The sequence below is a fragment of the Brugia malayi genome (assembly GCF_000002995.4).
Source record: "Brugia malayi strain FR3 genome assembly, contig: Bm_v4_Chr1_scaffold_001, whole genome shotgun sequence".
NCBI lineage: Eukaryota > Metazoa > Nematoda > Chromadorea > Rhabditida > Onchocercidae > Brugia > Brugia malayi.
This window is the reverse complement of record NW_025062475.1, coordinates 2164892-2191946: the sequence shown is the minus strand read 5'-3', so window position 1 is coordinate 2191946 and position 27055 is coordinate 2164892. Positions and strand designations below refer to the sequence as shown.

General features: G+C 26.2%; 4 protein-coding genes across 4 annotated transcripts; 1 reads left to right on the top strand and 3 right to left on the bottom strand.

Annotated features, from left to right (window-relative positions):
• Positions 1–4464: 4464 nt before the first annotated feature.
• Positions 4465–5780, top strand: Bm9287 (Uncharacterized protein; the record flags this gene model as incomplete). The annotated part of the gene is made up of 2 exons (XM_043076300.1): positions 4465–4647; positions 5214–5780. The coding sequence occupies 2 exons, from the start codon at positions 4465–4467 to the stop codon at positions 5778–5780; spliced, it is 750 nt and encodes a 249-aa protein (XP_042932234.1).
• A 1059-nt stretch (positions 5781–6839) lies between these two features.
• On the bottom strand, positions 6840–10461 carry Bm9288 (protein x 0004, putative; the record flags this gene model as incomplete). The annotated part of the gene is made up of 6 exons (XM_043076299.1): positions 6840–6968; positions 7321–7634; positions 7845–7986; positions 8381–8514; positions 8665–8782; positions 8887–10461. 6 exons carry the CDS (start codon positions 10459–10461, stop codon positions 6840–6842), a joined length of 2412 nt encoding a protein of 803 aa, XP_042932233.1.
• Positions 10462–17355: 6894 nt separating this feature from the next.
• On the bottom strand, positions 17356–19052 carry Bm9284 (protein x 0004, putative; the record flags this gene model as incomplete). The annotated part of the gene is made up of 3 exons (XM_001892098.2): positions 17356–17406; positions 17733–17828; positions 18054–19052. 3 exons carry the CDS (start codon positions 19050–19052, stop codon positions 17356–17358), a joined length of 1146 nt encoding a protein of 381 aa, XP_001892133.2.
• Positions 19053–25192: 6140 nt separating this feature from the next.
• Positions 25193–26923, bottom strand: Bm13863 (protein x 0004, putative; the record flags this gene model as incomplete). Its single annotated transcript, XM_001902763.2, has 6 exons — positions 25193–25303; positions 25417–25599; positions 25745–25917; positions 26162–26329; positions 26577–26685; positions 26879–26923. 6 exons carry the CDS (start codon positions 26921–26923, stop codon positions 25193–25195), a joined length of 789 nt encoding a protein of 262 aa, XP_001902798.2.
• Between the last annotated feature and the right edge of the window lie 132 nt (positions 26924–27055).

Here is a 27055-nt window from a genome sequence, read left to right as displayed (position 1 = left end):
AAGAAACTAAAGGATCTACCAAGATTCACAACAAATTGTTCCAAGCAAGTACAATTTCATGTTTTTACTGACGCATCAACTGCTGCATACTCAGCAGCTTTATACATTCGAACTCAAGAAAGAGAAGTATTCTTAGTGTTTGCTAAATCCCGAATTGCGCCAATTAAAGGAATGTCAATACCTCGATTAGAATTACTGGCAATACTCATCGGAGTGAGAATGGTACAATTCGTATTAAAACAAAAAGAGCTTGAGGACGTGATAACAATTTTATGGTCCGATTCTCAATGTGCGCTTCATTGGGTTCACAATAGTTCCCGTTTACTACCAACGTTCATACAAAATAGGGTAGAAGAAATACGAAAGGCGAAAATCCATTTTAGATATATCCCAAGTGAACAAAACCCAGCTGATATAGCTACAAAAGGAATCTCTCCGAATAAACTAAAAGGATATGATCTTTGGTGGAAAGGACCAAAGTGGTTAACAGAAAACGAATCAAAATGGCCACAGTGGAAATACAATTACAATGAGGATTACCAGGATGAAGAAATTGTGGCCCACATCACAGAACCAATTATCATAAACAAACATTTCGGAATCTTAGATGCTAGTCGTTTTAGCAAATGGTCAAGATTAATAAGAACAACTGGTTGGGTTCTGAAATTCATAAGATTAACAATGAAAAGGGAAATTCCTTGGCTAAAGATGGCAACGAAAGAAAAGAATATATTGACAACACAGGATTACGAGTTGTCAGAAATTGTGCTATTCAAACAAGCACAGTCAGAAGGAGTTACCAAAGATGAAATAATCAAATGGAATTTGTTCTATGATAACGAACTATGGAGATACAAAAGCCGCGTAGTTAACTCTGAAATGAAAGAGAGTAACTTACACCCAATATATCTCCCGAGACACAACACCATAACTGAACTCTTTATTCAGCAACGACATGAACAACTGTATCATGCTGGAATTGCTCATACACTCTCAAATCTGAGATCGACGATATGGATCCCAAAAGGTAGAACGGAAGTCAAACGAATCTTGAATAAGTGCATGAAGTGCAGACGCTGGACAACTAAACCATTCAAATTACCAACTATGGCTGATCTTCCAGCATCTCGGACCACAAGATCAAGACCCTTTGCGCGAGTAGGACTAGACTATTTAGGTCCTGTGAATATCAGGAGTGATAATGGGCTAACAAAAAGATGGGTAGCACTATTCACATGTTTCACAACAAGAGCTGTACATCTAGAAGTAGTAGAAACTCTTTCAGCCGAAAGCTTTTTACATGTTTTCAGAAGATTTACAGCAAGACGAGGCTTTCCAGAATTAATCTTAAGCGACAACGCTGGTCAATTCCAGTTAATTTTTAAAATCATTGTGAAACAACAATTAAATGAATTCCTAGCGGAAAGGAAAATGATCTGGAAAAATATAATACCAAAGGCGCCTTGGAACGGAGGAGTATATGAGCGACTTATTGGGTTAACAAAAAGGGCAATGAAAAGAGCCATCGGCAGAAAGTTATTATGGGAACGGGAATTGATTACGCTAGTAGCGGAAGTGGAAAGTATTTTGAATACTCGACCACTAACTTACGTAAATTTTGATGATTGTATCATATTGCGTCCAATTGACTTTATACTACCGAATGCGCATCTAATCATGCCTGCTAAAAACAAGAATGAAATGGATGATTTTATCCCTCATAAATTGGATTCGAGAGAAAAACTCATTCAATACTGGTCAAATACACTAAAGGCCCTCGATGCCTTCTGGGAAATATGGAAAGAGGAATATTTAAATACTCTTAAAGAAAGAGCACAAAGGGAACACTCTTCTCCGAGAGATGTAGTAAAAAGAACTCCCCACGAGGGAGAGATTGTGTTACTAAATGAACCAGAAATTCCCCGTGGCATGTGGAAACTAGCCAGAATAAGAGAAATCAAAACAGGAAAGGATGGAGAAGTGAGAAGTGTCTCGATAGAATTACCGAAAGGAAAAATACTCAACAGACCGGTGAATATGTTATACCCACTGGAAGTCAAAGGTGAGGAAATTGACCCTCAACCAACAATGTTTAACAAATCAGTGCAAAATGTCAATGAACAAGAACCAATTGCTCTACGAACTAGAAGCGCTATAAGGCGAAGCAATCAACCAAAGCTGTCCAACGAACTAAAGCATTTAGCTCCTTCGGTCGGGAGTGTCGCGGATTTTAATATCGCGATCTAAAAATATGAGTTGCAAATTGTAGTAAAGATATCTACGTAATTTCCGCAAATAATGCTTATACTTCGGACTCTTTGTTTCCAAATTTATGCTTCTACATATTGAAACAATTTACATCGTTCTTTGTTAGCAATCCTTACAATCATGAGGATATCTACATTGTTCTTTGTTAGCTATCATAATCATGCGGTTATCTAATAAGCTCTTTATTAGCAACTGGTGCCCATGCAAGCACCTCCTCTCCTTTGTTTGGATCATTGTCTAACATCAATGTAGATTTTATAACCATACTATTGTCAATTAGATCAGTTTTAAAAATCATCCAATCCTCCGAATCAGTTTATTCAATTGTTGCCCAAATATTTAGCTGACATCCAACACATCTCCCTGACATCAAACTTCTCCCCCGAATAACAATTTAACCAAATCATAAAGGTTGTTTCCAAAAACATTTTTGCTTCCACTACATTATTTGGAAACTGTAGAAATTCAAATACATAATATTTGCTATTTCGAGTGGAATTACTTTTGATATTTAATGTGAAGTTTTTCGTGATATAAAGAAATAATAATAATAATAATTTGCAGCAGAGTGATTGTCCTCAAAATCAATATCACCTTGGATTAGCTCAAAAACAATTGAACACTCCAAAATCTCGAGTAGATGCATGTAATGCTTTCAAACAAGTTTTAACAAAACATTGTGATTCGGTCGCAGATACTGTGGTAAACCTAAACTTATTGTTTGTTCATTTTGTTTTTTAATACAGTTGTTTTTTGCATATTTCATTTAAATCATTTAAGTTTTTTGCATTATTTTTCATTTAAATCATTTAAGTTTTTTGCATTATTTGGTCAAACATATATTTTCTTTTTTTTTTTTTTTTTTTTTTACTAAATGCATTTGTGAATTTTGCTTCATAATAAGATTCAAGAAAACTTACATAGTATGAAATTCAACTTGATATGATTATAAATAAATTAATGCAATTTTTTTTTTTATTTTGCAGTTAATTTATTGCTGTTTATATAAAATTTTATCTTGCAAATATACGAAATTTTTAGATACGACGTGCAGCATTGAGAGAATGCCATGAATGTAAAGAGTATTTATGATACAATTTTTGCAATGAGATAGAAGTGGCAGTAAGTTTCACTCATACAATCGTGAAATAAGTGATTTTTCGCATTAAACTTATAAAATTGCTTAGTAATTTTTGTAACTCAAAAGCAGAATATATAAAAATATATAGGAAAGGTGCCTTTTTCATTGAAGGACACTAATATTGATCCGAATTTAGTATTTTCCTCTCATAATGATTTAGGAAAAAATTTTTGAAGTTATATCTATAATGTGTCAGTTGAATGTTTTCGTTCCAGAAAGTAAATTTTTGTGAATTTATTTCGAATATTATTACATATTTTCATCATTTTTTTTTTTTTTTTTTTGGTTTTAAAGAAAAAGGAATGACTAGATAAATGAAAGGAGTGAAAAGAATAATCTAATATTGTTAATTAATAATCTAATGTTGTTAATCTTTATTATCAAATTTCGAATCTGTTAATTTATATTTACATGCTTTGATTAACTGCATTTTCACGGTAGCATTCTTTGTTTTCTTTACTTTTCCTAGTAATTAATTCATTATTCTTGAATTTGTTATTGCTTAACATTTAAATAAGAGTATTGAAACATAGTCATTTTATTTCATTTCATTATTTATGAAAATATAATCCGGGACGAGATGCTTAACAAAATTTCCCCAACAAATTATTTAGCTATCATCAAATTGTTTGCATTGATTGTGGATGCATAAAAAAGTTGACATTTCATATCTGAAAAATCACAAACTCCAAAACTATTCCTCACATTGACGTATTCTTTCAAAAACGAAGGATAAATTTGATGCATTTGACGAAAATTGGTATATTCGAATAAATTTGAAATTAAAAATTTCTTTGCATAGTAGTTCTCAACGTACTGATAAGCAATATCTCAAATAGTGCAAATACAGCGAAAGATCATTTGGATTTATTATGATTATGTAAATATGTATTTATACAAATTAAATGCATTATCATTTTCTTAACAGAGATTTCTCTCTCTCTCTTTCTATTTAGCAAAAAGTTTAAATTGATACAACAATCATTGAATTAATCATTGTTTAATAAATAAGTTATTAATTTAGGTTATTTCATTTCCATAGACAAATCCATATAATGGCTGTAAATATCATTTTAAAATATTTTCCATTACTCATTATTATTTTGCCATGGTGTAGCAGTCTTATTGATATACGCCATCGTTTTGAACTTCCTCAAATACCAACTGATTTAAAGGAACAAATTTTGGCTGAATGTAAATCAACATTTGTCAAATTTTTTCAACCACATAAACATAAGGTGAAAATTTGATATTATTAATAAATAATTTGAACAAATTAATAATTTTTATGAGCATATTTGATATGAGTTTAGATATAATATATTCGATATGAAATTTTAATATAAAATATTTGTTTACATATTAACTGAAAATAATAATTGCAATAATAATTTTATAATTATTATAAAAGTAAATAAAGAAAAAAAAAATTTTTTTTTTTTTGAATTGAAATCAATTGATTATTAAATTTCTACTACATTTCTTTTCCTTGTCAATTAGTGAAATAAAAAAAAAAAAAAAAAAACATATTTTATAATTATGCTAATAGCTATGCAAAGTTTGAATAATAATGATAATTATCATTTCTTATAATTTTACTAGATGATATATATACCAATTCCATAATATATTTTTTTAATATTGAAATATTATTATTATATTATTGTTATTATCATTATATCAATGTATCATTTATTATTTACTAATAACTGATTATTGAATAAATCAATAATATAATTTGAAATAGATATAATTGGTATTGGTCATAATAATTAATCAATTAATAATGATATAATTAATATAGACAATGTCACAAACAACAATCAAAATAGATGTAAGTAATGCATCAATGAATGAAATGCTAACAAATACAACAAAAATGATGTCACATGAAACGGTGACATCGTCATCAGCAAGCAGTCAGCAATGTCCAATGGCAATAAATAATTGCATTTTAACAAAAACAAGTCCATTTCTGGAGCATTGTGATGTGAAATGCTTAACAGCTACTGATAAATCATTATCAAATGATTTACATTGTTGGAATGATAATTGTTTCATACGTGCAACACGTATTTGTGAAGAAAAATTTTGGCGTACGGTAAGTGTAAAAAATCGAAAGAAGAAAAAGAAACGAATGCGTTGTATAACAGAAATTAAACATTGCTATAAATTAGCATGTTTAAAATGTCTTGGACGTGAATGTAATATAAATTGTTATGGTGGTGGTATACAGTATATTTCATTAACAAAACCACGTTGGAAAGGTTATGATGAATATAAGAAATTTTTTCCGGAAATAAAAGATATTGTTCATAAATTTGTACTTGTTCCTGAGAAAATGATCATTATTGAGGATTATAATGAATAAAACTAACAAATCAATAGTAGTAATAATAATAATAATAATTTGTATAATTGATAATTAATTGATTTACTAAATAATGAATTTACTTTTTAACTTTATTCACATTAACTTGTCCAAATTTTAAAATGTATTATTATTATTATCATTAAAAATTGTATTTGTCAATTTTTTTCATGTAAATATGATTTATGAAACTGATTTAATAATGTGTAAATAATAAAATATGAAAAAAATTTTTATTTGTATTATTTTACACAACAATGAGCAATATTTTACAAGTACCAATCTGAAAAGTTTACCCATCAATGTCTTCTTACTACCGATAATTTCAAATAAGCAATTGAAAATTTGATTAAAAAAAAAAAAAGAAAAATTAAGAAATTTGATAAATTGATAAAAAATTTGACAAGATGAAAGAAAAAAAAAAAACAAAGAAATATGATAAATAAACATGTATATATATATAATGTATACATCAAATACTACATACACATATACATGTTTACATTGATATTTCTAAACTTTTATAAATATTATTATGAATAATTGATTTCAAACAATAAAATATTTTCAAAAATCATATGAATATTTCTTTTTTTTTTTCTCTCTCACACAAATATTACATTTTGTACATTTATTTTAGAAAAGTAAATAAAACAAAACAAAAAAAAAAAAAGAAAATTAGGAGAGAATACAAATATACAAATAGAATTTTTGTGTTTGTCTTTCTTTTATTAGAAAAAAGTATAATTATACAAAATCATTGTTTTCTTAATTTTGTTTTTCTCTTTCTTTTTTTTTTTTTTTTTTTTTAAATTGAATTAATTAAAAGTAAGAGAAAGAGAGAGAGAGAAAAAAAGGCAAAATTTGTTGTATTATTTAAGCACCCATTGGAATAATTCTGATCAAAATTTGATTATTTAAAGAAAATTAAAAAAGAAAAAAGTGAAAAGGAGAAAGAAAAATGGAAAATATCAATAATTATTATATTTCAATTATTTTTGCAAATAATTTATTTGCATATAATAGAAAACTGAGCAATTCAATTCATAAATTAATAACTTATAATAGATTTGATGAATTAGTCATTTCAAAAGTATTTATTAGATTTAATAAACTTTCAACTCTTGCCATCAGTGCAACTAAACGTTCCGTTGTCTCTTGTAATGTTAATTGATCTCCATCAAACATCTGAAATTAAATAACTTTTTAGCTTTTCATTAATAAATGAATTAATTAAAAAAAAAAAAAAAAAAAAAAGAAAAGTTGAAATGAAATGAAACTTCGATTGATTTAAAATAAATAAAAAATGGAAATATTTGAAATATTAATTGTATTAATTGAGAATGAAATAAATTTTGTACCACATTTTTTCCAATTTTTCATAAAAATTTAATAAATGTAACTGCAAAAATTAAGAGTATCTAAATTTGTCACACAAGCGATGATACTAACATTTAGTTAAAATAAAAAAAAAAAAAAAAAACTTTTTTCTTAATTGCATTTCCTAAAATTAATAAATGAAAAAGAGAAATATACTTACCTGATAAAAATCATTTCTAGATTGCATTGTCACATCATCATTTCTGCTATTGTTGGAAGTAAAATTAATCTCATTGAGATTTAAAAAACGACTTAGTAATAATCGTATAGTACTACTTCGTGTAGTATTACTGATTTCCGAATTATCCGATTCGCTTTGTTGATTATTTAGGGATGTTGTTGGTGCATGGACAGGTGCAAATATTGAAGATGATAAATGATCGTTATTAATTGGTGTTGAAGTATTATTATTTGGACCAGAAGTATGATGTGAACCCAAATGTCTCATAATTCCAGTCATATCAACTGGTGAATCTGAAATTTTACTTTTAATTTAGACCGGAATTATTTATCACTGATTTAAATTATGTTAACATCAAAAAGTTGCTCATTTATCTTATCATTATTTATTGTTTATTATTGTTATCGTTGTTATCAGTGTTCGTTATTATTACTGTTATTATCATTATTAATTATTCTATTAATATTTGCTAGCAAAATTTGTATTAGCAAACAAATCGAAACCATTATCAGCTTCCGTTTCTTGTAATTCTCTTGGATTTTCCAGTCTTGTTGGAGTGCTAGTTTCTGGATCCTCAGGTAGTGTTGCTCTTTGTTGTGATGTTGTTCCATTCATATGTTCTATTATTGGTGTTTCTGCTGTTGTCTAAAATAAAAAATAGTGCTGAAAATTTAAATTAAAAACAAATTTTTCAAAAGTAAAATTTATTTTATATAGATTAGATGATTTATTTATTAGAAATTGTATATTTAATATAGATTAAATATACAATTGAAATCATTATTATGCATTATATTCACTGGGAGAAATTAAAAATATAAATTTTACTAGAAAATATAAAAGATAAGATTTAATATGATCGCATGATATTATCATTTCCTATATATCTGATAAATAAACATAGGATCTTTGCTCACAAATGATGCTTTATCATTAAATGATTGGATATCACTGCATTTCCTAAAAACACAAAAAAGTATTATGATAATTTATCAAGGAGAAAAAAGAAATGTTTGTTGTTTATCCAATTAGCACTTACCGATGATGTGCTAGTTTCTGCACCTGAAATGAAATTATCACTTTCTTCGTCATTATCAGATTCATCACCATCATTATCTTCATTATCATCATCACCATCATTATCATCATTATCACCATCATCATCATAACTCTCTGCTTATAAAAATTTCAATAAATTATTGCAAATTAAATGAAATACTTAGGCAATAACATTGATCAATTTTATTTTCTATTTATTTTCCACTTTAAATACTCTGATCTAGTTAAATCTAAATTTCTACCAAATCATATCGATAAACAAACCTCCCGTAAATGTCTCCTCTGATTCATTAGCATTAGTAAGTGATGTAGTAATTGTATCATTTAGTACTGATGAAGTGCTAATTTGATTTGATGATACAGTAGCTCCCGGTGATAATTCCTAAATTTGATTATTATTTTTTTTTGTTTTGCAAAAAATGAATAAAATTGATTTTTGATCTAATTATGTAAATGATTTAATCATGTAATGATGTAAATAGATACTTGACATGGCTGCAACGATGATTGTTGAGTTGTTATGACTGATCTTTGTTGATCTGATGATCGATTATATGGGCATTGTTGAATGACATGCATAAAGTGCTGCGGTGATAAATCAAAGAGTGATAGTTGGGGTATTTCAAATGTATCATTAATCACTCTTGATGATTGTTGACATGTTTGCATATCTGACTGTGATACCTGTAAAATTCCTAAGGGTACACCTATTGATGCACATGGAATAAATTGTGCAAATAATGGTCGTTGAACTGTTGGTTGTGTGGGTGATTGTTGAATGATTTGCTGTTGTTCGTTTGATTGTTGTTGTGTACGTTGATTGAATAGCAAATTATTGTCAAAATTTGTTCTCCTTGATTCCAGTATTGGTTGCAACGATATTTGCGGAAACATTTGTTGAATGAGTTGTAGAATTGTTTGTTGAGATGAGAGAGATGATTGATTTGATTGCATTTGTTGCATCATTTGTCGTGTTTCCTGTGATAATCCGGTATCAAATGAACTTCTCGACTGATTTGATTGTTGTGGCAGTGGTAGTGATTGTTCAGTTGATTGCATTTGTTGTACTGGTATCCGATTAACTGGTCGTAATATCGATGTTTGTTGCGGTATTTGTTGCAATGAATGTTGTTGTTGTTGTTGTTGCTGTTGGTGTTGTTGATGGTGTTGATGCTCTTGTTGTTGCTGCTGTTGTCGCTGTTGCTCCTGTTCCGGACGGAATGGTTCCGATGTAGCGGAAGATTGTTGAAGGACTTGAACAAGCATTGGTTGTGTTTGCTGAAGTGACTGTTGTGATGGTAATGTTGGTATTTGCTGTGATAATCGTAGCAATAGCTGTTGTATTGCTGTGCTATTTTGTTGTTGAGAAATTTGTTGTGATTGTAGTAGGGATTGATTTATTTGTTGTGATGATTGGGTAATTAAATGATTATTTTGGGAATTTGATTGCTGAAGGAATGGTTGCGAAGCACTTTGCATATGTGTTTGTTGTTGTTGTTGTTGTTGTTGAGATTGTTGTGGTGTTAAATTTGAATTTGCTTGTGATTGAGGAAATTGTCGAAACATTTGCGCATTTGTACTATTGCTAGTACTGCTAGGAGTTAGCACATGAAACATTGATTGCAATTGTTGAGATGGCATTTGTGGCAATTGTTGTTGTGCATTTGCTTGCTGAATTAGTTCGGTTGATTGTTGATTAGCTTGCATAGGTAATTGTATGACAAATTGATTTCGATCCAAATATCGTTGCTGTGCTGCTTGTATTCGTTGAAGTGCATGCCGAAGAGTCATCCGTAAATATGGTTGTTGAATAGCTGATGCTGATGATGGCATAAACATTTCTTGAAGTTCATCTGCACTCATATTCTCAATGATTCGTCGAGATGAATCTGAGATTGCGTATTCCCGTGTCAATAATTCCGGAATTGATGGCACATTCTGGTCGTATGAAAAATGTATCCTTAATTGTTGCGGTGATTGAGAAAATATTTGTTGTTGTGATGTATTTTCTCCTTCTTCTTGAGTTACACGAAATGTTTCTCGAGATGATTGCTCAGACATTTGCTGACAATCAATTTATCCGTAACGGTAATCCCGTAATTGTTTACACCGGTTATAGATAAACTGCGCAAGCTATCCTTTTGTTTTAATGAATAATTAATTAATTAATTATAGTTTCTATCCTTCTTATATCGTTTGTTGTTAACCTGTAATTAACATCCCTTTCTTAAAAATTTCATTAAGAAAAAAAAAAAAAAGTTAAATCTTCACGAAAAAAAAAAACAAACAAATAAATTCATACGTTAATATTTATAATAATTTCACTTATGAATTTTTTAAAAAAAATATCAAAAATAACAAATCATTAAAAAATTAGAAATAAAAATATGAAAACATTTACAAAAATAAGCGTTTTAAAATCTATTTTTTGTAAAGTTTTTTTTTTTTTCCACCATGAAATTTCTAATTTTTAAACTCTTTGAATATGAATTAATAGGAAATTATAGGACTAAATGATATTAAATTTTAATAACAAATGTTTGCTAATTAATAAAAAAAAGAAAGAAGAATGAATTAAATAATACTAATTAATGAAGAATTGGAGCAAATTGAAGAACAATTTTATAATTGTAATTAATAGAAAAAAATATGGAAGTTTGATGAAAATAATTGCAAAGAATTTATTATTGCATTAAAATAAAAAAAAAAAAAAAAATGATATGATAAAATATTGTAACAGATATATGCTTGATAAAACTAATAATCAGTGCTTTTTTTTTTTTGTTTTTTTAGCTGAAAAAATTTCATTTATACTTTTATATTGATAAGAAATATTTATGGAATGAATAATTTTTTGAAACAAATCCATTCTAAGCATCAAATTAATTAAATTATTCTAATTGCATTAATCAAATACACAAATAAAAATATGAAAATTTGCAATTTATACTGTAATTAATGAAATGGAAATTTTAATTTCATTGAGATGATGAATTTTTTAATTAAATCTCATCCTGCAAAAATTCTTTTTTCTTTAATTCCTTTTTTTTCAGAACGTGAACGTTCAGGTTCCTGTTAGTAAATTTAGCCAGGAAAATTGAAAAATAGAAGGGGTTAATTTTAATTTATTTGATTGATATTTTGTACAATAAAATATTTCTTATTAGCTAGCAAAATTTATTAATTATTGTGAAAAGAAAAGAATGAAATTTTCTGTTACATTCTTTTTTCATAATAGCAAATACATATATAATCTATAAATTTCAAAATTCTAATGCTTTTATTTTCGAATTGTAAAATAAAATTAACTGATAAAAATGAAAATTGAAAAAAAAGGAAAAAATTTTTAGGAACAACCAAAAAAATATTCTATAATATGAAAATTAAATTAATTTAACCACTTACTATATGTAATAAGTAAAATAATTTTTGAAAATATAACTTTCAAAATTATGCAAATAGTCGTTAAATCTTAATGAATAATTAGTTTAATCATTTATTATGTAGGACAGATGAAATAATTTTTTCAAATTTGTTTTTTTTTTTTTTTTTTTTTTTTTTTGGAAACTTGTTGCTAGAACTTCAAATAAATAATTCAAAATTTTTAGATTGATGACTAATTAATTTAAATGAAAGCAATAAAAGAAGTAAATAAAATTTTTGAAAACATAATTTTAAGAAAGTACTAAAATGCGTAAATAGTAAAAATACTTTGAAGAAAAATTTTATAAAAAAGAAATAAATGTTTGAAAATGCAATTGCAATATGAGAAAGAAATGAGATAAGAAATTAAGAAAACGAAAAAATAAGTATAAAATGAATAAATAAATGAATGTATCGATGAGAAGAAGTTATACTTTCATTATTAAATTGTAACGATTAGTTGCGGTCATCTGAATATTTCGAACTGGAATGTGATAGATTATTGACCAGGTAGGTTATTAATGAGGATAGCCAGGTGGGTTATTACTCCAGGTAGGTTATTATTGAGGATGACCAGGTAAGTTATTACTGAGGATGACCAGGTAGGTTATTACTGAGGATGACCAGGTAGGTTATTACTGAGGATGACCAGGTAAGTTATTATTGAGGATGACCAGGTAGGTTATTGTTGAGGATGGCCAAATAAGTTGGTACTGAGGATGACCAAATAAGTTGTTACTGAGGATGACCAAATAAGTTGTTACTGAGGATGACCAAATAAGTTGGTACTGAGGATGACCAAATAAGTTGTTACTGAGGATGACCAAATAAGTTGTTACTGAGGATGACCAAATAAGTTGTTACTGAGGATGACCAAATAAGTTGTTACTGAGGATGACCAAATAAGTTGTTACTGAGGATGACCAAATAAGTTGTTACTGAGGATGACCAAATAAGTTGGTACTGAGGATGATCAAATAAGTTGTTACTGAGGATGACCAAACAAGTTGGTACTGAGGATGACCAAATAAGTTGTTACTGAGGATGACCAAATAAGTTGTTACTGAGGATGACCAAATAAGTTGTTACTGAGGATGACCAAATAAGTTGTTACTGAGGATGACCAAATAAGTTGTTACTGAGGATGACCAAATAAGTTGGTACTGAGGATGACCCTTCACATTACGTAATAGTAAAGGAATGAAATGGGAGGAATATGGCATCAACAGCTTCTCCCTCCAATTTTTGTACTGACCCTATAATTGACCTCTGACACCTAGCATCTTTAATCAATAGAAATGCATCCGCTTTTGATGATGACAATAATAACAATAACAACAATAATAATAAGTAGAATAAGTAATAATAATATTAACAATAAGTAATAATAATGATAACAATAAGTATTAATAATAATAATGAATTGAAATTATTAATAAGCAAGTGTTAAATATATATTACATATAAATATTTCTCGATGAATTATTTTATTAATTAAACAGAAAAAAAAATTAATTAACAATGGTTTTTTAAAATATTTTCAACGTTTTATTAGAATGTGAATTTTTAATTTAATAATATATGCAAAAGAATTTTTAACTTTTAATTTTTAAAAACAAACAAGCATATTTGAATGTATTTTCATCGTCTCTTTTTCAAATTAAATTTTTCAAAAAACAAAATTACAAAAATATTGCAAAATTTATTATCAATTTATATTCAACAAAAAAAAAAAAAAAAGTGGAGATTTTTTTAAATATAAAATTATTTATAAATTTTATATTTTATAAATTAACGTTTAGTCATTTTTTTTTTTTTTGCTACCCTTTAGTTTTTTGTAATTTTTTTTACTCAAATGATGATAATCGATTAAAAGAAAAGCCATTTTTGAGATAAAAAAAAAGAGGAGTAGAAGAAAGAGAGAGAGAGAGGGAGAGAGAAAATGAGACAAGGAAGAGAAAATGAATAAAGAGGTTGTGCAAATCATATTGAAACATTAATTTCAATACTTTTGAGATTATTCTTTTTTCTTTCTTTTTCTTTTGGTATTTTTATAAAAAAAGTGGGAGAGAGAGAGAGAGGGAGAGAGTGATAAAGGAAGAAAATATCATCATTTATAGTTTTATATGACTTATGTTAAAAATGTAATTATCATCGATAGATTGACAGCTGCTATTGCATACGACAAATGGTACCACAAAATTGTGAAGGTCATTTGATGGTGAAAGAAGAATTAAATCGTTGATCGGTTAGGATAATATTGCAACAATCTGTGTTCTCATTTCTTTTTTTTTTTTAAATTTCATTTGTTACTACTAATAACTTATATTTGTGTCAACCAGCTGCTTTTAATCAATGAAAATTTTCACTTTCAATCATTTTTCTTTTTTTTTTTTTTTTTTTTTTCTAAATAAACTCGAAGGTTAGATAAATTTATAAATGCTAATTGTAAGTATGCATTGTATCACATATATAAAGCATACAAGCTATTTGAATAACGTTTATATCAAATTTGAAATAATATTTGAATAACGTTTATATCAAATTTGAAATAATATTTGAATAACGTTTATATCAAATTTGAAATAATATTTGAATAACGTTTATATCAAATTTGAAATAATATTTGAATAACGTTTATATCAAATTTGAAATAATATTTGAATAACGTTTATATCAAATTTGAAATAATATTTGAATAACGTTTATATCAAATTTGAAATAATATTTGAATAACGTTTATATCAAATTTGAAATAATATTTGAATAACGTTTATATCAAATTTGAAATAATATTTGAATAACGTTTATATCAAATTTGAAATAATATTTGAATAACGTTTATATCAAATTTGAAATTATATTTGAATAATGCTTATATCAAATTTGAAATAATATTTGAATAACGTTTATATCAAATTTGAAATAATATTTGAATAACGTTTATATCAAATTTGAAATAATATTTGAATAACGTTTATATCAAATTTGAAATAATATTTGAATAACGTTTATATCAAATTTGAAATAATATTTGAATAACGTTTATATCAAATTTGAAATAATATTTGAATAACGTTTATATCAAATTTGAAATAATATTTGAATAACGTTTATATCAAATTTGAAATAATATTTGAATAACGTTTATATCAAATTTGAAATAATATTTGAATAACGTTTATATCAAATTTGAAATAATATTTGAATAACGTTTATATCAAATTTGAAATAATATTTGAATAACGTTTATATCAAATTTGAAATAATATTTGAATAACGTTTATATCAAATTTGAAATAATATTTGAATAACGTTTATATCAAATTTGAAATAATATTTGAATAACGTTTATATCAAATTTGAAATAATATTTGAATAACGTTTATATCAAATTTGAAATAATATTTGAATAATGCTTATATCAAATTTGAAATAATATTTGAATAACGTTTATATCAAATTTGAAATAATATTTGAATAACGTTTATATCAAATTTGAAATAATATTTGAATAACGTTTATATCAAATTTGAAATAATATTTGAATAACGTTTATATCAAATTTGAAATTATATTTGAATAATGCTTATATCAAATTTGAAATTATATTTGAATAATGTTTATATCAAATTTGAAATTATATTTGAATAATGTTTATATCAAATTTGAAATAATATTTGAATAATGTTTATATCAAATTTGAAATAATATTTGAATAATGTTTGTATGAAATTTGAAATTATATTTGAATAATGCTTATATCAAATTTGAAATAATATTTGAGTATTGTTTATATCAAATTTGAAATTATATTTGAATAATGTTTATATCAAATTTGAAATAATATTTGAATAATGTTTATATCAAATTTGAAATAATATTTGAATAATGTTTGTATCAAATTTGAAATTATATTTGAATAATGCTTATATCAAATTTGAAATAATATTTGAATAACGTTTATATCAAATTTGAAATAATATTTGAATAACGTTTATATCAAATTTGAAATTATATTTGAATAATGCTTATATCAAATTTGAAATTATATTTGAATAATGTTTATATCAAATTTGAAATTATATTTGAATAATGTTTATATCAAATTTGAAATAATATTTGAATAATGTTTATATCAAATTTGAAATAATATTTGAATAATGTTTGTATGAAATTTGAAATTATATTTGAATAATGCTTATATCAAATTTGAAATAATATTTGAGTATTGTTTATATCAAATTTGAAATTATATTTGAATAATGTTTATATCAAATTTGAAATAATATTTGAATAATGTTTATATCAAATTTGAAATAATATTTGAATAATGTTTGTATCAAATTTGAAATTATATTTGAATAATGCTTATATCAAATTTGAAATAATATTTGAATAACGTTTATATCAAATTTGAAATAATATTTGAATAATGTTTATATCAAATTTGAAATTATATTTGAATAACGTTTATATTAAATCTGAAATAAGTATTGAGTTTTTTTCTTTGATTTTTTTTTTAACAAATGCAAAATTTTGTAACAATGAGATAGATCTAAAGCACTTTTTGCAATTTCAAAAATTACTTTTTTGAAGTGCACTATTTTTGTGAAAAGTTTAAAAATTCTAAAAGTGGTTTTTGAAAAAAAAGTGTTATTATCTTATTTTAGTTTATTTATTTTTCATTATTTTAGTTTATGTGATTTTTGTACAAAACTTAAATTATTTCATAATTATTCGCAATATTTGTGAAAAATTTTTTTTAATGATTGCGAATAAAAGAAAAAAAGAAGAAAAAATCATTCTAGACTTTTTTATCAGAAATGATTAAATACAGATCTTTTGTCAGAAGTGATTAAATCTAGATGTTTTATCAAATTACTTATTTACAATTAGATAAATAGACAACTCACATTGTGATCTATTTTTTATTGACATATCTGTGATAAGATTAAAATAAATCAACTCTAAGATAAACTGAATCAATTCCAATCAACAGATTTATCCAGAAATTATTTAATCGATTAAGACTGATATGATAGTACATCGATATCATCTTTAATAATGTTAGTCATTTAATGAACTTTATCTAACTATCTTTCATTTTTGATTTTAAATGTTTAAAAAGCACTCATTTCAAAACAGAAAAAATGTCAGTACGAAATGATAATTTCCATTAGTCTTTCAAAAATTTGGAACAGACCGCAGTAATGATGAATGCAACTTGATATCTTTCATTGGAAGGAACTCAACTAGCTGCTATAATCAGTCAGGAATATCAGATAAATTTTTTCCTTAAATAGCATTTCTTATATGCTTGTATATACTTGTGATAGCATCAAACAAAAGCGCTTAATCCAATTTTTGACGTAATTAGCAGCATTGTACATAATGAAAACTATTCAGATGATGATAAACAACAGAAGTTAATACTTATACTTTATTTACCAAATTAATAAGCCAACATGAACAGATAACTGTAATTATAAAACTAGGCAAACCGCCTAGGGCAAGAATAAAATTTTTTGCTTAGTAAATAGCATTGCTATCATCCACTTCTTCCGGATAACGATCTTTCACCTGCAATAGTTAAAACATAGAATATAAAAAAATCACGAAATTTATAGAATATACTGGCTTATATTTATTCTATTTTAACGAGATGAATTCTTCAATCTGTGAATTCGTCTAAAGTAAGGAGTGAAGAAAAGATGAAATGAGTATACAATTTGCAATCTATTTGATTAATTCTATGACTCACAAAGAGTTCACATATTTTCAGTGCAAATATAAAACACTCTTATTGTTCTCTTTATCTGAATTCTTCTTATACCTATGTCTTCGTAGTGTAACTCTTACATTATTTCTTTCTTTCATAAAAATTCCTAAATTTATATATATTTTACCTCCAAATCCTCGCCATGCTGTATTGTGTTATCAATGAGTAATAGAAGATCACTGATCGATTCATCGTCTCCAATATCTAACGGGACAAAGCGTACCTCAAAAAATACTGTTTATAGAAACGTTTTCAGAATGATAAAATAATCCAGGAGATCTCTCTAAAATGATATTGGAAGAAATAAATGATAGAAAAACAGATGTACCTAAAAAGCAATAGTACAAATGTTTTCAGGGAATATCTGAAGCTGACACTATGTTTTAAAGTTATAAAACTTTCATCACAATAAAACTTTTCAAACAGCAATAATTTGCCATAAAGATACATACAAGACTATAATCATCCAAAACTTCGGCAATGATGTGTGAAAGTTGTCGGTACTTTTCATTCCAAGGTGAGGTAACTTCACTGTCCAGAATAGAGCGAACGTCAGTCTCTGTTGTTGCTGCTGCTGTTGTCGCTGTTGCTCCTGTTCCGGACGGAATGGTTCCGATGTAGCGGAAGATTGTTGAAGGACTTGAACAAGCATTGGTTGTGTTTGCTGAAGTGACTGTTGTGATGGTAATGTTGGTATTTGCTGTGATAATCGTAGCAATAGCTGTTGTATTGCTGTGCTATTTTGTTGTTGAGAAATTTGTTGTGATTGTAGTAGGGATTGATTTATTTGTTGTGATGATTGGGTAATTAAATGATTATTTTGGGAATTTGATTGCTGAAGGAATGGTTGCGAAGCACTTTGCATATGTGTTTGTTGTTGTTGTTGTTGTTGTTGAGATTGTTGTGGTGTTAAATTTGAATTTGCTTGTGATTGAGGAAATTGTCGAAACATTTGCGCATTTGTACTATTGCTAGTACTGCTAGGAGTTAGCACATGAAACATTGATTGCAATTGTTGAGATGGCATTTGTGGCAATTGTTGTTGTGCATTTGCTTGCTGAATTAGTTCGGTTGATTGTTGATTAGCTTGCATAGGTAATTGTATGACAAATTGATTTCGATCCAAATATCGTTGCTGTGCTGCTTGTATTCGTTGAAGTGCATGCCGAAGAGTCATCCGTAAATATGGTTGTTGAATAGCTGATGCTGATGATGGCATAAACATTTCTTGAAGTTCATCTGCACTCATATTCTCAATGATTCGTCGAGATGAATCTGAGATTGCGTATTCCCGTGTCAATAATTCCGGAATTGATGGCACATTCTGGTCGTATGAAAAATGTATCCTTAATTGTTGCGGTGATTGAGAAAATATTTGTTGTTGTGATGTATTTTCTCCTTCTTCTTGAGTTACACGAAATGTTTCTCGAGATGATTGCTCAGACATTTGCTGACAATCAATTTATCCGTAACGGTAATCCCGTAATTGTTTACACCGGTTATAGATAAACTGCGCAAGCTATCCTTTTGTTTTAATGAATAATTAATTAATTAATTATAGTTTCTATCCTTCTTATATCGTTTGTTGTTAACCTGTAATTAACATCCCTTTCTTAAAAATTTCATTAAGAAAAAAAAAAAAAAGTTAAATCTTCACGAAAAAAAAAAAAACAAACAAATAAATTCATACGTTAATATTTATAATAATTTCACTTATGAATTTTTTAAAAAAAATATCAAAAATAACAAATCATTAAAAAATTAGAAATAAAAATATGAAAACATTTACAAAAATAAGCGTTTTAAAATCTATTTTTTGTAAAGTTTTTTTTTTTTCCACCATGAAATTTCTAATTTTTAAACTCTTTGAATATGAATTAATAGGAAATTATAGGACTAAATGATATTAAATTTTAATAACAAATGTTTGCTAATTAATAAAAAAAAGAAAGAAGAATGAATTAAATAATACTAATTAATGAAGAATTGGAGCAAATTGAAGAACAATTTTATAATTGTAATTAATAGAAAAAAATATGGAAGTTTGATGAAAATAATTGCAAAGAATTTATTATTGCATTAAAATAAAAAAAAAAAAAAAAAAATGATATGATAAAATATTGTAACAGATATATGCTTGATAAAACTAATAATCAGTGCTTTTTTTTTTGTTTTTTTAGCTGAAAAAATTTCATTTATACTTTTATATTGATAAGAAATATTTATGGAATGAATAATTTTTTGAAACAAATCCATTCTAAGCATCAAATTAATTAAATTATTCTAATTGCATTAATCAAATACACAAATAAAAATATGAAAATTTGCAATTTATACTGTAATTAATGAAATGGAAATTTTAATTTCATTGAGATGATGAATTTTTTAATTAAATCTCATCCTGCAAAAATTCTTTTTTCTTTAATTCCTTTTTTTTCAGAACGTGAACGTTCAGGTTCCTGTTAGTAAATTTAGCCAGGAAAATTGAAAAATAGAAGGGGTTAATTTTAATTTATTTGATTGATATTTTGTACAATAAAATATTTCTTATTAGCTAGCAAAATTTATTAATTATTGTGAAAAGAAAAGAATGAAATTTTCTGTTACATTCTTTTTTCATAATAGCAAATACATATATAATCTATAAATTTCAAAATTCTAATGCTTTTATTTTCGAATTGTAAAATAAAATTAACTGATAAAAATGAAAATTGAAAAAAAAGGAAAAAATTTTTAGGAACAACCAAAAAAATATTCTATAATATGAAAATTAAATTAATTTAACCACTTACTCTATGTAATAAGTAAAATAATTTTTGAAAATATAACTTTCAAAATTATGCAAATAGTCGTTAAATCTTAATGAATAATTAGTTTAATCATTTATTATGTAGGACAGATGAAATAATTTTTTCAAATTTGTTTTCTTTTTTTTTTTTTTTTTTTTTGGAAACTTGTTGCTAGAACTTCAAATAAATAATTCAAAATTTTTAGATTGATGACTAATTAATTTAAATGAAAGCAATAAAAGAAGTAAATAAAATTTTTGAAAACATAATTTTAAGAGAGTACTAAAATGCGTAAATAGTAAAAATACTTTGAAGAAAAATTTTATAAAAAAGAAATAAATGTTTGAAAATGCAATTGCAATATGAGAAAGAAATGAGATAAGAAATTAAGAAAACGAAAAAATAAGTATAAAATGAATAAATAAATGAATGTATCGATGAGAAGAAGTTATACTTTCATTATTAAATTGTAACGATTAGTTGCGGTCATCTGAATATTTCGAACTGGAATGTGATAGATTATTGACCAGGTAGGTTATTAATGAGGATAGCCAGGTGGGTTATTACTCCAGGTAGGTTATTATTGAGGATGACCAGGTAAGTTATTACTGAGGATGACCAGGTAGGTTATTACTGAGGATGACCAGGTAGGTTATTACTGAGGATGACCAGGTAAGTTATTATTGAGGATGACCAGGTAGGTTATTGTTGAGGATGGCCAAATAAGTTGGTACTGAGGATGACCAAATAAGTTGTTACTGAGGATGACCAAATAAGTTGTTACTGAGGATGACCAAATAAGTTGGTACTGAGGATGACCAAATAAGTTGTTACTGAGGATGACCAAATAAGTTGTTACTGAGGATGACCAAATAAGTTGTTACTGAGGATGACCAAATAAGTTGTTACTGAGGATGATCAAATAAGTTGGTACTGAGGATGACCAAATAAGTTGTTACTGAGGATGACCAAATAAGTTGTTACTGAGGATGACCAAATAAGTTGTACTGAGGATGACCAAATAAGTTGTTACTGAGGATGACCAAATAAGTTGTTACTGAGGATGACCAAATAAGTTGGTACTGAGGATGACCAAATAAGTTGTTACTGAGGATGACCAAATAAGTTGTTACTGAGGATGACCAAATAAGTTGTTACTGAGGATGACCAAATAAGTTGTTACTGAGGATGACCAAATAAGTTGTTACTGAGGATGACCAAATAAGTTGGTACTGAGGATGACCCTTCACATTACGTAATAGTAAAGGAATGAAATGGGAGGAATATGGCATCAACAGCTTCTCCCTCCAATTTTTGTACTGACCCTATAATTGACCTCTGACACCTAGCATCTTTAATCAATAGAAATGCATCCGCTTTTGATGATGACAATAATAACAATAACAACAATAATAATAAGTAGAATAAGTAATAATAATATTAACAATAAGTAATAATAATGATAACAATAAGTATTAATAATAATAATGAATTGAAATTATTAATAAGCAAGTGTTAAATATGTTAAATATATATTACATATAAATATTTCTCGATGAATTATTTTATTAATTAAACAGAAAAAAAAATTAATTAACAATGGTTTTTTAAAATATTTTCTACGTTTTAATAGAATGTGAATTTTTAATTTAATAATATATGCAAAAGAATTTTTAACTTTTAATTTTTAAAAACAAACAAACATATTTGAATGTATTTTCATCGTCTCTTTTTCAAATTAAATTTTTCAAAAAACAAAATTACAAAAATATTGCAAAATTTATTATCAATTTATATTCAACAAAAAAAAAAGTGGAGATTTTTTTAAATATAAAATTATTTATAAATTTTATATTTTATAAATTAACGTTTAGTCATTTTTTTTTTTGCTACCCTTTAGTTTTTTGTAATTTTTTTTACTCAAATGATGATAATCGATTAAAAGAAAAGCCATTTTTGAGATAAAAAAAAGAGGAGTAGAAGAAAGAGAGAGAGAGAGGGAGAGAGAGGGAGAGAGAAAATGAGACAAGGAAGAGAAAATGAATAAAGAGGTTGTGCAAATCATATTGAAACATTAATTTCAATACTTTTGAGATTATTCTTTTTTCTTTCTCTTTCTTTTGGTATTTTTATAAAAAAAGAGGGAGGGAGGGAGAGAGAGAGGGAGGGAGAGAGAGAGAGAGGGAAACATTAATTTCAATACTTTTGAGATTATTCTTTTTTCTTTCTTTTTCTTTTGGTATTTTTATAAAAAAAGTGGGAGAGAGAGAGAGAGAGAGAGAGAGGGAGAGAGTGATAAAGGAAGAAAATATCATCATTTATAGTTTTATATGACTTATGTTAAAAATGTAATTATCATCGATAGATTGACAGCTGCTATTGCATACGACAAATGGTACCACAAAATTGTGAAGGTCATTTGATGGTGAAAGAAGAATTAAATCGTTGATCGGTTAGGATAATATTGCAACAATCTGTGTTCTCATTTCTTTTTTTTTTTAAATTTCATTTGTTACTACTAATAACTTATATTTGTGTCAACCAGCTGCTTTTAATCAATGAAAATTTTCACTTTCAATCATTTTTCTTTTTTTTTTTTTTTTTTCTAAATAAACTCGAAGGTTAGATAAATTTATAAATGCTAATTGTAAGTATGCATTGTATCACATATATAAAGCATACAAGCTATTTGAATAACGTTTATATCAAATTTGAAATAATATTTGAATAACGTTTATATCAAATTTGAAATAATATTTGAATAACGTTTATATCAAATTTGAAATAATATTTGAATAACGTTTATATCAAATTTGAAATAATATTTGAATAACGTTTATATCAAATTTGAAATAATATTTGAATAACGTTTATATCAAATTTGAAATAATATTTGAATAACGTTTATATCAAATTTGAAATAATATTTGAATAACGTTTATATCAAATTTGAAATAATATTTGAATAACGTTTATATCAAATTTGAAATAATATTTGAATAACGTTTATATCAAATTTGAAATAATATTTGAATAACGTTTATATCAAATTTGAAATAATATTTGAATAACGTTTATATCAAATTTGAAATAATATTTGAATAACGTTTATATCAAATTTGAAATTATATTTGAATAATGCTTATATCAAATTTGAAATTATATTTGAATAATGTTTATATCAAATTTGAAATTATATTTGAATAATGTTTATATCAAATTTGAAATTATATTTGAATAATGTTTATATCAAATTTGAAATTATATTTGAATAATGTTTATATCAAATTTGAAATTATATTTAAATATTGTTTATATCAATTTGAAATTATATTTGAATAATGTTTATATCAAATTTAAAATAATATTTGAATAATGTTTATATCAAATCTGAAATAAGTATTGAGTTTTTTTCTTTGATTTTTTTTTTAACAAATGCAAAATTTTGTAACAATGAGATAGATCTAAAGCACTTTTTGCAATTTCAAAAATTACTTTTTTGAAGTGCACTATTTTTGTGAAAAGTTTAAAAATTCTAAAAGTGGTTTTTGAAAAAAAAGTGTTATTATCTTATTTTAGTTTATTTATTTTTCATTATTTTAGTTTATGTGATTTTTGTACAAAACTTAAATTATTTCATAATTATTCGCAATATTTGTGAAAAATTTTTTTTAATGATTGCGAATAAAAGAAAAAAAGAAGAAAAAATCATTCTAGACTTTTTTATCAGAAATGATTAAATACAGATCTTTTGTCAGAAGTGATTAAATCTAGATGTTTTATCAAATTACTTATTTACAATTGGATAAATAGACAACTCACATTGTGATCTATTTTTTATTGACATATCTGTGATATGATTAAAATAAATCAACTCTAAGATAAACTGAATCAATTCCAATCAACAGATTTATCCAGAAATTATTTAATCGATTAAGACTGATATGATAGTACATCGATATCATCTTTAATAATGTTAGTCATTTAATGAACTTTATCTAACTATCTTTCATTTTTGATTTTAAATGTTTAAAAGGCACTCATTTCAAAAAAGAAAAAATTTCAGTACGAAATGATAATTTCCATTAGTCATTCAAAAATTTGGAACAGACCGCAGTAATGATGAATGCAACTTGATATTACTCCTGGAAGGAACTCAACTAGCTGCTATAATCAGTCAGGAATATCAGATAAATTTTTTCCTTAAATAGCATTTCTTATATGCTTGTATATACTTGTGATAGCATCAAACAAAAGCGCTTAATCCAATTTTTGACGTAATTAGCAGCATTGTACATAATGAAAACTATTCAGATGATGATAAACAACAGAAGTTAATACTTATACTTTATTTACCAAATTAATAAGCCAACATGAACAGATAACTGTAATTATAAAACTAGGCAAACCGCCTAGGGCAAGAATAAAATTTTTTGCTTAGTAAATAGCATTGCTATCATCCACTTCTTCCGGATAACGATCTTTCACCTGCAATAGTTAAAACATAGAATATAAAAAAATCACGAAATTTATAGAATATACTGGCTTATATTTATTCTATTTTAACGAGATGAATTCTTCAATCTGTGAATTCGTCTAAAGTAAGGAGTGAAGAAAAGATGAAATGAGTATACAATTTGCAATCTATTTGATTAATTCTATGACTCACAAAGAGTTCACATATTTTCAGTGCAAATATAAAACACTCTTATTGTTCTCTTTATCTGGATTCTTAAATACCTATGTCTTCGTAGTGTAACTCTTACATTATTTCTTTCTTTCATAAAAATTCCTAAATTTATATATATTTTACCTCCAAATCCTCGCCATGCTGTATTGTGTTATCAATGAGTAATAGAAGATCACTGATCGATTCATCGTCTCCAATATCTAACGGGACAAAGCGTACCTCAAAAAATACTGTTTATAGAAACGTTTTCAGAATGATAAAATAATCCAGGAGATCTCTCTAAAATGATATTGGAAGAAATAAATGATAGAAAAACAGATAAAGATACATACAAGACTATAATCATCCAAAACTTCGGCGATGGTGTGTGAAAGTTGTCGGTACTTTTCATTCCAAGGTGAGGTATCTTCACTGTCCAGAATAGAGCGAACGTCAGTCTCCAAAAAAGCTTCCAGCAGTTCTTTATTACGATTTGATAATAAATCCACTTTTGATAAAACATTTACTGCTGGAACCTGTAAGTAGAATGAGTTGCTAAATTATACTTATACTAAATATTATAAAAAACTAAAAGCAAATATGAGATTTAAATAATTCACGATTCTCCATTATCAACAGTTTTCATTAATATAAACAAGCTGAACTGCAATAAAACTTCACCTCCATTGCAACCATAGTCGAAAGAGTCGTTAGTGCACCACCTAAGAATTTGTTACAATCCAAAACAAACTGTGTGTCAAGAAGGAACACAGAACATATATTAAAATCCCACGATTTCAACGCGTTAACAATTTGCCTCATTACCGGCAAATGACTGTAAAGCTCAATTTGACCTGGAAGAAAAATCTTAATGAATACCCTAAAATAGCCTAAAATAGTTTTAACTGTTAATGATGATTCACTCAAATACCTTGCCTGAAAGGAAGGTTTTGTGCAAGTGCTTCCGGAAAGCAGATATTACGCATCAAAATATCAACTACCTTACCTTAACTTCATTCTTGCTGGGAAAATAATCTGTATTACAAATTACAGTGAAACAAAAGATATAATGAGAATCTAATGGAGTTAAATAAAAACCTGGACAATCAAAGATGAAATAATCATCCTCTCCTTCATTCAACTGATCATGAAGCCAATCTAAATTTTGAACGAGATATTCCATGCAAAATACCAAGGCACCATTTGGGCCAAGTAACAACTGCTTATCTTCTTGTACATCGTCCACACTGATTAACTCTCGAACATCTAACATATAAATTGATTGTATAAATTTACCATTAAAGCTGATCAATGAATGTTTACGATCTTCTATTTCATAATAAGAAATTGATAAGAAAAAAAAGTTAATGAAAAGATCAATTCCGAAAAACTAGTAGGTAGTATTGTCAATCTCAGAAATTTAGTGATAAAGTTCAAAAATTAAGGGAAAAAAAAAAAGGCGTAGTACTGTTAATCAAAAAAATTAAAGGAAAAGTAAGCAAGACAAACGAACCAATGGCAGCAGTGTAACTAAATTTCTCGGCCGCAGGATCCAAATTAATAAAGAAAACGTTACGACCTACGGATAGACAATGTTGCTGTACCACAGAACAATATGTGGACTAAAAAGGTTCCATGTAAATGATTATTAAATATATACAAAACGAAAATATTTATTCAAAGGTTCTCTTATAGTATGAATGCAATAATCTTTTTCCAAAGATAGTAAATTTTCAAAATTATTCAAATTTTTTAGTAATATTTTCATACAGGAAGCTTATTGATTATATAAAATCACTCTAACTAAAAATGAACCTTGCCACTCCCTGCCGGACCAACAACCAACTGTGCGTATTTCATCACAATCAATCAGTGTTCATCGTCAGTTTCCAAATTTTCTGATACATCAACTAAAGTCTGACATCAACTTAAATGAAGAAATGACATTTTTTTTTTACACCATACAAAAACTTCGGTATGATCTATTACACC